Source organism: Elgaria multicarinata, chromosome 7 (assembly GCF_023053635.1).
Source record: "Elgaria multicarinata webbii isolate HBS135686 ecotype San Diego chromosome 7, rElgMul1.1.pri, whole genome shotgun sequence".
NCBI classification, from domain to species: Eukaryota; Metazoa; Chordata; class Lepidosauria; order Squamata; family Anguidae; genus Elgaria; species Elgaria multicarinata.
In genome coordinates, this window is record NC_086177.1 from 59,117,344 (window position 1) to 59,131,842 (window position 14,499).

The 14,499-nt window shown below is 43.2% G+C and overlaps 1 protein-coding gene across 1 annotated transcript in view; it reads left to right on the forward strand.

Moving 5' to 3' along the window:
* TAF4B (TATA-box binding protein associated factor 4b) overlaps positions 1-14,499 on the forward strand; it is a 58,546-nt gene that overhangs the window by 21,961 nt on the left and 22,086 nt on the right. The window contains exons 11-12 of the mRNA XM_063129829.1: positions 2,144-2,269; positions 5,323-5,379. Coding sequence (XP_062985899.1) covers positions 2,144-2,269; positions 5,323-5,379 — 183 coding nt within the window. The remainder of the gene's footprint in view (positions 1-2,143; positions 2,270-5,322; positions 5,380-14,499) is intronic.

Consider the following 14,499-nt stretch of genomic DNA (forward strand, 5'->3'; position numbering starts at 1 on the left):
CTGTCTGGTGCCAGACAACCTGACTGGGGTCGGCCTTCCAGAGACATGGTGCCACCTCTGAAAAGGTGTTCACTGTTGTAGCCACCCAACTCACCACATTTGGCAGGGGCACTTGGAGAGGGTCTCAGACATGATGATCTTAGGCAGGGAGAGATGGGAAGAGATGCTCCTTCAGGTAACTTGGCCCCAAGCTGTTTAGGGCTTTAAAGCTTAAATTCAGCACTTTGAATTGGGCCTGGAAAAACAAAGCAACAACCGTGATAACTTTTCCCAGCAGTTTCATGTAGATGTCGAAAAGCATGGGAGATAAAACAGATAACCCTGAAGAACCTCATAGCACAATTGCCATGGGACAGAGCAAAAAATGCCCCCGCATCACTTTCTGGAATCAGTCATACAGGTAGGAGTGGAACCAGTGAAATACAGTTTCCCCCTCCACATTCCATATCAGACAGCACCATGGTCAAGGGAATCAAAAGCTACTGAAAGACAGTAGCCAAGGAAGTTTCTTTTTCAAAATCTGGCTTGAAATTGGATGGAAATGGATCTAGAAAATCAATTTAATTCAAGAGTGTGTGGAGTTGATTGGCAACAATTTGCTTGAACACTTTGCCCGGGAAGTGGATATTGGCAGCTGGCCTATAGATGTTGTTGTTGTTTTCGTCTCCTGGGGATCAGGATAGGCACCATTTGTTTTTGTCTTTTTCCCCATGAAGCCTCCAAAAGGCTTCGGCTTCTGTGCCACTTCTCTGGTGATCAACTCTGACAGTGTTCAAGCGTAGCTGCATTATTCAGAATTCCAACGGATTCAGTTGTTAGGCAATCAAAACAGGGAGACTGCATACCTGCTTTTGAACCTGCTGCCAGGTATTTTCCCAGTGAGGGTGTTCTTGCAAACATTTGCAAGGTAGATGCTGTACAGAAGTGTTCCAGTGGAACAAAAGGCATCTGTGCAAGCACCACAAACAAAGAAAAATGCCGCTGAGCCAAATACTGAATCCAGCATGTTTGAGTAAAGTGCTGTCATGCTGTAAAAGATTTGCACAAAGCAAATAATTAGGAAAGATCTGAAAGGCATTTAAACACGTTGCAAAATGAATGGATTCTTTTCTTCCCTTCCCTAGCAGATGCACAATTTTCCAGTTATTATCCTAGATGAGATTTCCATCCTTCTGCACTGTATGTAGCCTTGTACCAGGTCAGACTTTTTGACCACCTAGCCTAGTATTGTCTCTGACTGACAGGAGCTCTCTTGGGTTTCAGGCTGAACCCTTTCCATCACCAGTTTCCTGATCCTTGGAGATGTCAGGGGTTTCAGCATAGGGCCTTCCATAGGCTACATATGTGCTCTGCCACTGAGCTGTGATCTGTCCCTATGGTATGTCCTATCCTGCCCTGCCCAGGGTCTAGGAGGCTAGAAATTTCTCTTTGAGAGAAGAGTTAGCTACAGCCTCTATCAGTGGAGCACAGGGGAGGCTGGTGGCTCCGATGTCCATTGGGCAGTGAGGTTTCCTCTTTAGGTTTCAGTCAGAACTCTAAAGAAGCTATCCAAGGTGCCTTGGATAACTCCTTTAGAATTCCAACTGAAACCCAGAGCAGATTCACTGCCCCACAGACAGCAGAGCCACCAGCCTCCACTAGAGAGGCAGTAAGTAGACTGCACCTGGAGAAACCTAATTTGGACCTATATTGTTATATACACACATACAGATAGCTAACTGAAAATCTGAGAGGCCTTGACTTTGCAGCAAAGTAGCTCTAATTGTGGTGAAAGTCTCAATTCTAAACTCTTACGTCTGTTTTATTGATTCCTGTGCTGTTTGTTATTTTGTATTGCATTGTATTCTTTTAAATCTGTACTGTTTTATATTTTAACTGTTTGCATAGCATTTTAGTCTTTTAACTATTTGCAAACCACTCAGAAAACGTTGGTTATTGGGCAGATTAAAAATATAATAAATAAACCAACAGAAAAGGTCAATTTAAAATTGTTTCCATACACATTTATGTCCATTCATATTAGCCATTGTTAACAGGTTAATGGAAATAACGTTTTTCAACCAGGAAAGACTTTGGGGGTGCTGCGGTTGTGTGACCCATTTTGTGTGCGGCATCATAGCTATACATTTCCTCCTTTTTTCAGGGGAGTGACAAATACACACTCTCTAGCGATACACGGGCTCAGCTTAAGTTCCTCGAGCAGCTGGATCACGTGGAGAAGCAGAGGAAGGATGAGGAAGAAAGAGAGAGATTATTCCGAGCTGCCAAGGTGAGAGGACTCAGAAGGGCATGGCATACGTCAAAGGCCCACACCAGCGAAGTAGTCTTGGAACCTGCCACTGACTGTGTTGTCGGTAAAAGAACTATATGCAGACAGTTCTATGTAGTAGATGCGTATTTACAGAAATTAGCCCCCTTGGAAATTTAACTCTAGTAAAAAAGGAGATTTAAGAGGCCTCTTCAGAGCCTGAGGCTCATGGAAGATGAGGAAACTGACAAGCTTTTCCTCAACTGGATTTTATAGCAGGAAGGTGAAGATGAGGGCGGGGCCTGTTGACCACAACTCACAGTGCTCAGAACCAGCCTCCATCTTTCCACTGGTGTCTTTTTGCTGGGCCCAACTGAAGTTGGATACTATGAATACACACTAACTCTCCATTTGTGTGTGATGCCTCTAGTCCACTTCCCACTTGAAACAAGTAGGAAGGATAATCCAAAGAAATAACAAAATTGAGGTTAAAAACAAGGATGAAAAGGTCATACGCTTACCACTGAGCAGAAATACAATTTAACACTATTTCAAAAAGACTGCTAATAAACCTGTATTTGAACTGAGCCGCTCAAGTCTGCAGTTGGGTGCTCAAAAAACCAAAAAACACTTGCATTCACTTAGGAAGAAGGTTTCCATCCTACCCCCTCTCATTAGTTTTCTATAGGCAGGGATTTGTGTGTTGTTTTTTAAAAGAAACTACCACAACCACATCCAAGAGCATTCAGTAACATGTCCCCCAGCTGCAGTCCAAGGTGGCAGTATTGGTAGGCTGCCTTTCTGAACAGGGACTTCTAAGGCAGCTGCTCCCAAGCATATTGAAGACAGTTCAGATATTCATGATATCCCAGAGGTAAAACAAACCAAACAAGAAAATGAATAGAATCAATGTTTAATAAAACCAGCAGCCAATTGGCATAGAAGCGGTGGGACAGTTCCAAAGGCTCTCCCCAAAAGGCAGCTCCAGCCTGCCATCTGAAGGCCAATGAAGAACAGGCAGATTCATGTGCGCATCACCTCCGTGAGAGTGTGACTCTAGATAGGGCAAGGTATGTCTCTGCCATAAACTCTGCTTGCCACCACTGGTGGAGCTCCTTTTATATTAAGAAACGGTTACATCCCCAGTTCTCACAACCACTTATCCAAGCCAGATTTTTCTTTCCCCTTTCCCCTTCCATTTCCTTGTGTGCATCCTTGATCTCCCAGGGCTTTGCTTTCCCACCTGTTCCAGGCGGTTTCTCTTCTGCCTTAAAACTCTCTACCTCACGTTCCCCTATTCAACCTCTCTTCTTTGCCCCACCCGCATATTTTAACTTGCATAGGGTAACAAATGTACCTACAGCTGACCCTACTTAGCAGATCCCAAACTAGTTGCTTCCCAGTTACGGGCTTACTGTCATCCCTTGTTTCCCTTGGTGGTGGCTGCCACTTAGCATGCGTGCCTGAAATGCCATTTCCTTGAATAATAAACACAGGAAATGAAAAGTATCACAGTACTAGAACGACACCAAAGATTTTCAAAAACTAAATGGAAAACTCGCCTAGACAGCTCACCCAAACTTGAGAATGTCTACTTGATATTTTCAGATACATTTTAAAGCATTTTTCCTAATGAACAACAAAAACAACAGCCAGTGGGCAGCAGCTTAGAGAACCCTTCTGCCTCCAATTCCTAAATTTCTTCAGCCATCTTATACCAGATTTCTCAGACTTCTTGGCAGCTGGCACCCCTCTCTTTAGCACAAGAACACATGTGATTTCAATGGATTTTTTGGAGAGTGCAAAATCTCTTCACTATACAGCTGCTGAAGTGGCTCTAGTTACTTATTTAGTGATCCTTCTATGTGTTTGATGCTGGTCTGGTGCAGATGTAACTCTGGCTTTCTGTGGACCAATAAATAGGCTACCTGCAGACCAGTCATAGCTTGGAGCTAGTGGCTTCTGATTTGCAAGCCATGGCTTGCAGGAAGCCAGTATTAACCCCTTGGATTCGTTGTTGTTGTTTATTCGTTCAGTCGTTTCCGACTCTTCGTGACTTCATGGACCAGCCCACGCCAGAGCTTTCTGTCGGCTGTCGCCACCCCTAGCTTCCCCAAGGTCAAGTCTGTCACCTTCAGAATATCATCCATCCATCTTGCGCTCGGTCGGCCCCTCTTCCTTTTGCCTTCCACTTTCCCTAGCATCAGCCTCTTCTCCAGGGTATCCTGTCTTCTCATTATGTGGCCAAAGTACTTCAGTTTTGCCTTTAATACCATTCCCTCAAGTGAGCAGTCTGGCTTTATTTCCTGGAGTATGGACTGGTTTGATCTTCTTGCAGTCCACGGCACTCTCAGAATTTCCCTCCAACACCACAGTTCAAAAGCATCTATCTTCCTTCGCTCAGCTTTCCTTATGGTCCAACTCTCGCAGCCAGCAACCTATAATGTTGATCAATATTATGCCCATATTACGGATGGCAGGGGCTGACTGGCCTTCAGCAAATTGCTAAGATTTGAACTGGGAACATCTCTCTTACATCAGGTTTTCCTTCAAATGTCTGATCATTCATTGGGGATTGCTGAAGCATAAAGCCCAACCTGTTATCAAAAACCTTCTAAATTGCTTATTTTAAAATCTACATAATAGTCTGAAACATGGCAATTAATATTAGGCTCCTTAAGGAGGTCCACTGTACTCCAGCAAAAATGGTGTTGGATCTTTCTCTTCCTCCGTTCTGCTTTTCTTTCTCCCCCCTCCCCCCCGCTCCCTCCCAAGTGTCTGCTGCTGACATGAACATCATCACGCCTAGGCTGGACCTGACTGACAATGTTAGCATCATTTTTAGTTCAAGCTTCCTCTGGGCTAGAACAGAGGCAGCAGTCCCTGATGAAGAAGGCATGGTTGTTTGGGGGCGGAGCGGGGGGGGGGGGGCAGAGAGCCAATCTGGCTTGAGGCATTAAGCCCCTACAGCTAAGATTTCCAATCAGAAGAGAAAATTGTAACTTATTAAATATTTAAAGATACGTTGTGTTTGGGTGCTAGTTAATTTCTATTAAATTTCTTCCTTTTGATAGAGCCGTTCCAATAAAGAGGATCCGGAACAGCTGCGATTAAAGCAGAAAGCTAAAGAGGTAGGACTTTCAAGTTACCAGGCTTGCCTTTGTATTCTGAGGCAAGGTTGGCAGCTCTCTCCTGGCAATTAGGTCAGGGTTTATTTTGCTGTTGCATACCATTTGCAGAGGCCTTGGGGAAGGACAGGAACGGCTGCAGGCAAGGGCAGCGCTTCAAATGAGGTCAATGAATTATGAGCTCTTAACATTTTATTTTCATAGTTTACAAAGAACTATTTCTAGACAGGCCTAAACTACTGCAGTGTGCTTGGTAGGAATATAATGTGGGATTCGAAAAAAGACACTTTGAGATTTAGCATCTGGGACCGTACAATAGGCTACATTTTTCCAGGGTAATTGTTCGTTTTGTAAATCTGATACTGCTTATAATTCTTTGGCTGGGAGGCGGTACTGGGATTTAGTTTTAAATGGAAAACGCCTCTGGCTTTTAATTTTCTGGGCCCAGCAGTTTTCTGTTCTGGAATGGAGCCCTTGTTTCACACAGTTCATGTTTAGCTGCAGGGGTTTTAGTTTATAGCTTAGACTGGTTAAGCTTTTACTCCCAGAGGCCTCTGCATAGCAACTGCAGAAATCAACAAATAAGTTCATTTATGTCTGCTGCAGCCTCCTCTCAGTAGCTGACTTTTTACATTTCCCAATATCCATTTCCTGACTTTTCTAGCCGGAGAGAAAAAAGCTCCACTAATTGGAGCTTATTTTAATTGAGCCTTAATATTGGATCTCACTGGAGTTGCCCCCAGAGCTACTGGGAACAGAATTAAATGAAAATACCTCAGGTTGAAGACTGTGAGTGAGATTTTTTTTTTACTTGACCTACAGATTCTTTTCCCCGCTGAATAAATCAAGCCTGTTCACATTTCTGATTAAGGATCTGACAGCAGACAATAATAAAGACAATTGAGGTGTGAGATGTGTGATACAGAGCTGAAGAAATTGGTTTCTATAGTTACTTGACTGATTTCATGCCATTTTTAAGGATCTCTGTGGTAAATGAGTGATTTTTCTGAGCAACCTTTTTCTTAACTGTGCCTCTTGAACTATGAAATTTGTTGTTGCTTAACACTGCTATTGTTGGCTTCTAGGTGCCAATAGCAGCTGCAATAGGTTATTTATGAAAGCTTTAGAAGCCCTTATTATTCGGATAATGTAGGAGGCAAGGCAAAACAAATGGCAATCCAGTAAAATGGTCTCGAAATCAATGCACCAGACTCTAACCAAAGTAAAGAAATGTCCACAAAAAAGAAGGACAGCAGAAATGAGGGAACTTGTCACTCTGTCAAATGAGTTTTATGTGTGCGTGTAGAAATAGACATTATGCACAACTTCATTTAGGGAAATGTTACTTCATCTCTGCCCCTCATGATGAGCTTTTCATATCATTGACATGACAGCAAACCTCCACTTTCCTGAAAGTGCCCCTGTTGAGAATGTTCTAGTGAATATATCTCCTGAGCCATACATTTTACTGCTATGAATGATGTGAGGAAGGACTGCCTATCTTGAGAGTGGTGCACTACAATATCATTGAGACGATTTGACTTATTTATATAGCACCATGTACATGCATGGTGCTTTACAGGTCCCTGCCCTGAAGAGCAGGGACTTAGATTGTGATCCTTTCTCTGGATCACAATCTAAAATGTGATCCAGAGAAAGGGGAAAGAAGTGGGGAGGGGCAGGGGTAAACGTGGAAGCCAAATGCAGTTCCAGTTGTATGCACTTGGGCTGGGTTACATTAGGGCAGCCTTCTCAATCTGGTGCCTTCCAAATGTTTTTTACTACAATGCCTATCAGTCCCCTCCAGCATAGTTAATGGCTAGGAGTGATGGAGTCATCTTGCTAAATATATGGAGAGCACCTGGTTGGGGGAATCTGCATTAAGGCAAGAAGGATCCGGGGGTTGACTAAGAGTGGGAAATTAAGAAGGAGCAGTTTGTATCTGACTAGATGAGAAATGACCATGCATGGAGGAGGGGATGTAGCAGTAGATGAATGGAGGGAAATGTTCATCCTGTGGAACCAGGCACTGCTGTGTGTGAAGGCTCTGTATCTGGAATGAGATGGACTGCAGCAGCACCTTCCAGATTACATCAGCAGCTGCAGTCCAAGAGGGGATCAATGGGACTAGTACTTCGGTAAGTCCATCTCACCCCCACTTAGGATTGCACATTCAAGCCAAGGAGTTGAGTCAGTCTCAGCCATGGTTTGTAGTTCTGAATCTTGTTTATGCGCAACTCCATTGATAGCGGTACAGAGATCATGGTGATTGTGGCTTTACTATCGCGTCCCAAATCTGGTCCAGATGTGTTGGACTGCAATTCCCATATTTCCCAGCCATCATGGGCCAATGGCATATACACACAGAAGATGCTCCCAATATCATGTGGTAACCTCATACTGACGTACCATCAACCTTCTAACCGAGCCATGATAGTGATCTTGACATCGGTGAGGCAGTTGTGGTGACATGGGATTTCAACTATCTTCTCACATGACAACGTAAACTGGACATTTAGGTAAATGGCAGACAATATCTGTAGATACAATTAACTGTTCTCAGTCATGAACACTCATATTGTTGACAAAGAGGAGTGATGACAATTGCTCTAAAAACAAGTGGTACCAAGAGGTAAGCATAGCTCAACCTCTTGAGAACAGTGACCACAATGCTGAACTTCAGCTTTTATGGAAGTGGAAAGTTGCCCACAAAGTACAACACACTCAGCTGACTTCAAAGCTGACAGCTGACTTCAAAGGGCAAAACTTCTGTAATGGGGGTGGGGGGATTAGTTAAAAGGAAGTTGAAAGGGAGGGGCATGAGGGTCAAATCTCTTCAGAGAACTTGGAAGTTCATTTAAAACAACTGCACTAGGAAGTCAGATAAAAAGTATACCAAGGTCAAGGAAGCTATTAGTGATAAGAAGGCTTCCTTCTTTTGAAAAAGTGTCACCTAAAAGACCAACAAATGTATTCTGACCTAAACTTTCGTGGACTTCATCAGGTGCATGGAGTATCATGGAGAGTTTTATATACAGTACATTTGGGGGCGGGGGGGGCGGAGGGAATTGTAAGCAGTGACCATGAAAGGTTATGCCAGAATAAATGTGTTAGTCTTTAAGGAGCTGCAAGACCTTGTTGCTTTTGCTATAACAGACTAACTTTAAAAGTGGAAGTCTTATCCACGTGAAGAAAAGAACTTCTGGCAAAGCAAATATAAATTGAAGCAAGCAAAGAAATTTGAGGAATACATGGCTGAAGACATATAAACACACTTAAAATAAGAAATCCCCTCGGGAAGACCTTTTAGACAACAAAGGTATGCACTGAGGAGTGGAGGGTTGCGAAGGTCAGGCAAGAATACTATTGACTGTTATTTATTTTTAACTGCTGCTCTGGCCTTTTGGTTCTTAAAATATGTTGTATTTCTGCTCTTAGCTCTTCTGGGTATCTCCATTTGGGCAGGAAAAATGGGATATACATTCTATGCTAAGTAGAAGTCTTTCTGTCTGTCCATGCAAGCTTCACACTACCCCTTCTTCCTATAAACTCCTTGATGCACCTGTTCTTGGGGGTTCCTTGCTGTCCTACACGGAACACATCTGGGCAGACCACAGTTGGGGCGTCTTCTAGAAAGCTTGAACACTAGAGTGCTGGTGCCACATGCAAAGTGTGGCCTGCCACGGATGAGAGGGCAGGTACAGAGTCAGAGCCTTCCCACTGCCTTCCAATCATCCAGGTAGCAGCAGCGAATGGTCACATTCGCTTTTTAAAAAATTGCAAATATAACAAAAATGAATAAAACAAAGTGGAGCAAGGAGGGAAACTGCAAGCAATTTATACCAATAACACAAACATGAGAAAAACATGAATAACAGTGCATCCCATCACAATAACACCATTGATTTGAAAGAAACAAAAACTACAGTTTTGATACTTCTGGTTCGAGTATATGTGTTAATATAAGCAGACCGTGTATCTAAATAAGTATCCAGATGAAACTGATGACTCTAAGATATGTGTTCAAATGCATCAAGAGCAGTAAGATCTTCAGTCTACTGTATAAAACGTGGTGGGTGTTTATCCTTCCAGGCTTGGAGTATATGTTTCTTTGCAATTGTTAGGGCTTTCCCAGTCCACTTTTTCTGTCCGTCTGTTAATCAACCCACGTCAAAGGAAAATAAGTTAAAAGTGCATGAGCAGCCACAGTTATCACAGATACGTCAAGAACAAAATTTATACTTGCAATAGCTTCCAACCAAAAGGAAGCCACCACAGGGCATGCCCACGTCATATGCCTCAGTGATGCATTATCCACATTGCCTCACCAGCATCTAGCAGAGCTGGCCAGCTTTTTCTTAACCAATCTCTGTGGTGTCCAATACACACGAAACATCAACTTTCGTTGAATCAGCCCCGTTTTACATCTACAGAAATAGTACATATGGAAGCTAAGGCAACTTTCCATTGTTTAGGCTGTATAGAGCAGTCCAATTCCCTATTCCATTCCTCTCTAAGATACTGAACATCCACATTGTTACATTCCAAAAGACTTTTAAAATAACTATTGTAGGCTTCGCTTTCTCTGAAGAGCCAATTAATTCCTCCAACAGTATAGGAGGTGCCAAAGCCCTCATCGCTGATGGCCCATACCAGGAGATGTTACAATTGAATATATTGCCACCCCACACTAGTTAATAAGTGATATCTACTCTGCACTATTGAAAATGGTAAAAACTCAATCCAATCCTATTAGCTGATCTAAAATATAAGTTCCACTATCAATGCAGTTCCTCCCACAAAAGTTAGTTTCACTATTTTCTCAATAATGCACTTCTGGCACAGTCCAATTGGATCAATGCTGGGTAATTATACATCTCTAAACTCTGAGGCTTATGAGTATCCATTGCTGAATGGGAGGCACATTGATATGTAAGCTAGGCGTGTTTTTGCCCATTTAGAGGATGCTTCGGAGAGGGGAGGGAAGGAGGCTGGCATGGCCATAGGAGATGTTATCTAGGTGCTGGCCCAGTCTGTTCCTGTTCCCAGTCCTGGGAATGCCCCTCTTTCCAAGCGTGGAGAGGCAGCCAGAGTAGTTCTCCCAACGCCGGCTATGAGGAGATGGGAGGCAGAGAGCAGTGTTTCCGACCTTGGAGCCAGGAAACTCAAATATCCTGTGTCCCCCAGATGCTGCCTAGGGAGCATAGGCTTTCTCCCTCCACCTCATCACCCCGCAATCTGATTGTGGAGGTCCAGATTAAAAAGAAATTTCCAAATTTCTAATTTGTTAGATCTCTATCTATTCTATATAGTTCAGGATAAAATTTCTGGAACTCTAAATGTTGGCTTGAGTATACATTGTTACAGTTATGTTTAATCAACAGGATATAATTCCAAGTGTTTTGGTTTCAATGGAAATACCAGAATCTTGCCAGGCCTTTCTCCCCTTAACAATACATCTGACACACAAGTCAACGCAAATTCAGCTTTAAATTAATATAATTTGTTCATATTTAGCACATTGTAGTATCTGATAGAGGTCTGGGGAGGGGCAAACTCAAAATTGATTTCACTGTTTTATCCAAATTCTCACCCTAATCTTTTTGTTGTGAGAACTGTCCGCAATAACGCTTCTTATTATATGCCTCACACACCTCCTATTCAGTAGTGCAGGAGTTGAACCCTCATTAATCTCAAAAAAAATTCCTTAAATTCAAAAGCCATCTATGTTTTAAAATTACTGCCATTAAAAAGTGAAACATTCCTGCCCCAATGCCAAAAAGGCTTAACATCATTAGAGAATTGAATCCCTAAATTAATTGGAGCATGATCTGAGATAGCAATTGTAACTATATAACATGGTGTCACTCTTTGAAACAGAGAAGAGATAAAAAAATTCTAATCTAAAATAATTTTAGTGCACGGATTAAAAAAGCTATAATCCCTTTCCACAAGATGTAGCACGTGCCATACCTCTTTCAAATCTAACTTGATGCCTTCAAAATTGAATGATTTACAGAGTACACTTTGTGAGGGGGCTTACTCCTATCTAAAATTGGGTCAAGAATCCCATAAAAGGTCCCACCAACTAACAAATGGTCTTAATTAATAGCAGGCAGGTGATTAAAGCACTCTTAAAACATGGCAAGTAAATCCAGGTTAGGACCACATGCATTCACCATGGCGATTATCATGTTTGTACATTTGACCGCCAAAATAAGCACCCATCTGAATCAGATATTCTTTGTAACACTGATATTAGCACATTTTTATGTATTAGCATAGCCACACCTTTAGCTTTCTCAGAATTACCACTAGTATAGATTTCCCCTACCCAGCCTTTGCAAAGCCTGTCCTTGGGCATGTCTAGACCTGCTGATATCCCAGGGATCGCCCTGGGATTGTCCTTGTGCATCCATATGACGCTCAGGGGATCCCAGGAGCAGGGAGGGATGATTCCTCCCTTTCCCTGGGATATTGGCGTACCCTTTAATCCCTGTTTTTCCCACGGCCTTGGGCTCGTCCCGAGACTGCGGGACATGTGGCCAGCCGGCCCGGCTTGTCCCGACTCCTCGCAAGTAACCACAAGGAGACGGGCACAGGGCATGGAGCTCCTCAGGAGCTTCATGCCCATCGGGGGTGGGGTGGGGGGGAGATGGAAGATTTTTAAGTAAACAAACAAACACCTTTGCACTTGAGCACTCACCTTCAAAAAAAAATATGGCTGGCACAATGTCCTTCATCCTCCCTGGACATTGCGCACCACGTGTAGACTGAGGGGGAGGATCTCACAATCACCTTATGGCGAGATCCTCCCCCTCCCTCCCTCTACACTGTAGGTGTAGACATGCCCCTTGTCTTCCACCAAAAGGTGAGTTTCCTTTAAAAAACAACAACTATTTTTAACTCCTTGAGTTTGGAAAGCACTGGTTTTCTCTGAGTGCCTAACCCCATAACATTCCAAGTGATGATGTTCAGAATAGGGGTGGGTGAACTCACCTGCGTCCAACTTGACAAACGCTCCCACCGCCGTCTGTCCCTGCTTGCCCGGCCGCATGAGCTTCTTTTCAGGCCCAGCTTGGCCTAGTGAGCCCTCGGCAGCTGCTCACCATTGAAACAGTGGAGGGAAGTGCATTATTTCCGGAGCCTCCATTGTGCGCAATTTTGGCAGTGAGGGCGGGCGGGCGGCAGCTGAGTGCTCAAACACGGCTTCACACTTGTGCTATATACACCTGACTGGGTCCATCGGACTCCCAGACTCAGGTGCTCGCAACATTCCTAGTTTAGAGACATGATCTTTCACAAATTCGAGAGAGCCTCCAAAAATTATATATCTGAAACACTTGTTCACACCTCCCATCTCAACCATCCCACACCATTACACCATTTATAAATCCTAACAATGTCACATAAACTATATAGATTTGGTGACAACTCACTGCTCCCACCCTTACTCTTCCAAAACATGTCATCATAAAACAAGCCATCAAAGTCAGTATCGCACAATGCATGCCTGGAATTTCCGAGATAGTGTTTACGATGCTTATAACAGACCAAGCATGTAAACTTACTAATAAATCATTCATTAAGAAATGAGGGGGTGGAGAATAAAAAAACAAACCTCGAAGGAAAACCAAACAGACAAGAGAAACTAAAAGAAAAAAAACTGAAGAAAAGGGAAAAATACAACCACTGCTACACTGGTGTTTCCAGGCCAGATGGCTGCATAACCCACCTGCATGGTCACTCTGCTCCCCTTGCCATCATCTGATTTTGTTAACATTGTGGAAACACTCTGGCAATAGTGATAATATTTAATGGCATTTAGAGAGAACTCAATTTAAACAGAACAGATCTCCTAATAAATGGGGAAGAGAAGAGGGGGGGGAGACCAAACATAACCCCACGATAAGAGTCCCAGTTCCAACTAGTAATAAAACAAAGCAAAAAGAAAAAGTTTCCATAATATGAAGCAAAGGCCTTGAGACGTGCAAAACATTAGCCTTCCTCTGTTGGCCTAGCAGCTGGGTCCTTGCCAGGAAGATAATCCACAGCAGTACCAGGCATTTTGGGGAGGGGGTGAAAAAGAGACTAGATCCATGGTGGAGACAAGACAGCTGGAAAGACAATAAATTTTTGACCTGCTTTGCACAGTATTATAAACCAGCATAAGTTATCACCCATGGTGGTGTGTTGTGGCATCCCAGCCTGGTCCGATTTCCTCAAGGTGGCTTATTTTTTATGAACGAATTATTCGGAGAACCCATGGCTTGTTGGGTTGCTCGGGGTGGCTTGTTGTGCTGTCTGAACCCAGCAGGATGACCATCATGGGTAGTTGGGAACAACTAGAGAGCCGCCTGGCAAGAGTAGCTCCCCCCTGCCACTCCCTGCAATCTCACTAGTGCCACCACTGTCCTCCTCATCTCTTCGCAGTGTCCTCTACCACAACAACAACAACATCATCATCATCATCATCATCATCATCATCATCATAATTTATTTCTTACCTGCCTCTCCGATTGGATTGAGGCGGGGAACAACAGCAAGCATAAAATACTGATTAAAAACATAATATACACTGTTAAAAACATCCTAAAAGTATCCTAAAAGCTCCTAAAAATAGAGAAGAAAGGACACTGAATGTTTCCAAAAGCATTCCCAACCTTTTTTTATTATTTTATTCTTCAATCTTGAGCAATTACGCACATTTGAAAGTCCATAGCTTTGAAATTTGCTTAATTTCCCCCTGTGCTTTACTGCTTTGCCATGAAATATGCGTGTCTTCACCAATCCCCCTCACTTCCTGCTGTGCCTTGAAATTTGTGTATCTTTACCCTGAAATTTGCATATCTTTACTGATCTGTGTCACTGCTCTAGCCCATATGTATATCTGACAGCTAACAATGGAGGCCAGTGGAGGAAAGTGACAAGCCAGGGGAGTCAGAAGCTGCTGGTGGCTGCAGGAGAAGTTGCTTTGGGGGCAGGTGTTTAAAAACAAAACACCTCATTAGCAAGGCAAGCATGGAAGTGGAAGGGTGAAATTGACAAGGAAATTGACATAAGGGGATATCGGTATGCTGGGCATATATATATTTGAAGTTCCAGAGCAGCTCATGAATTCAT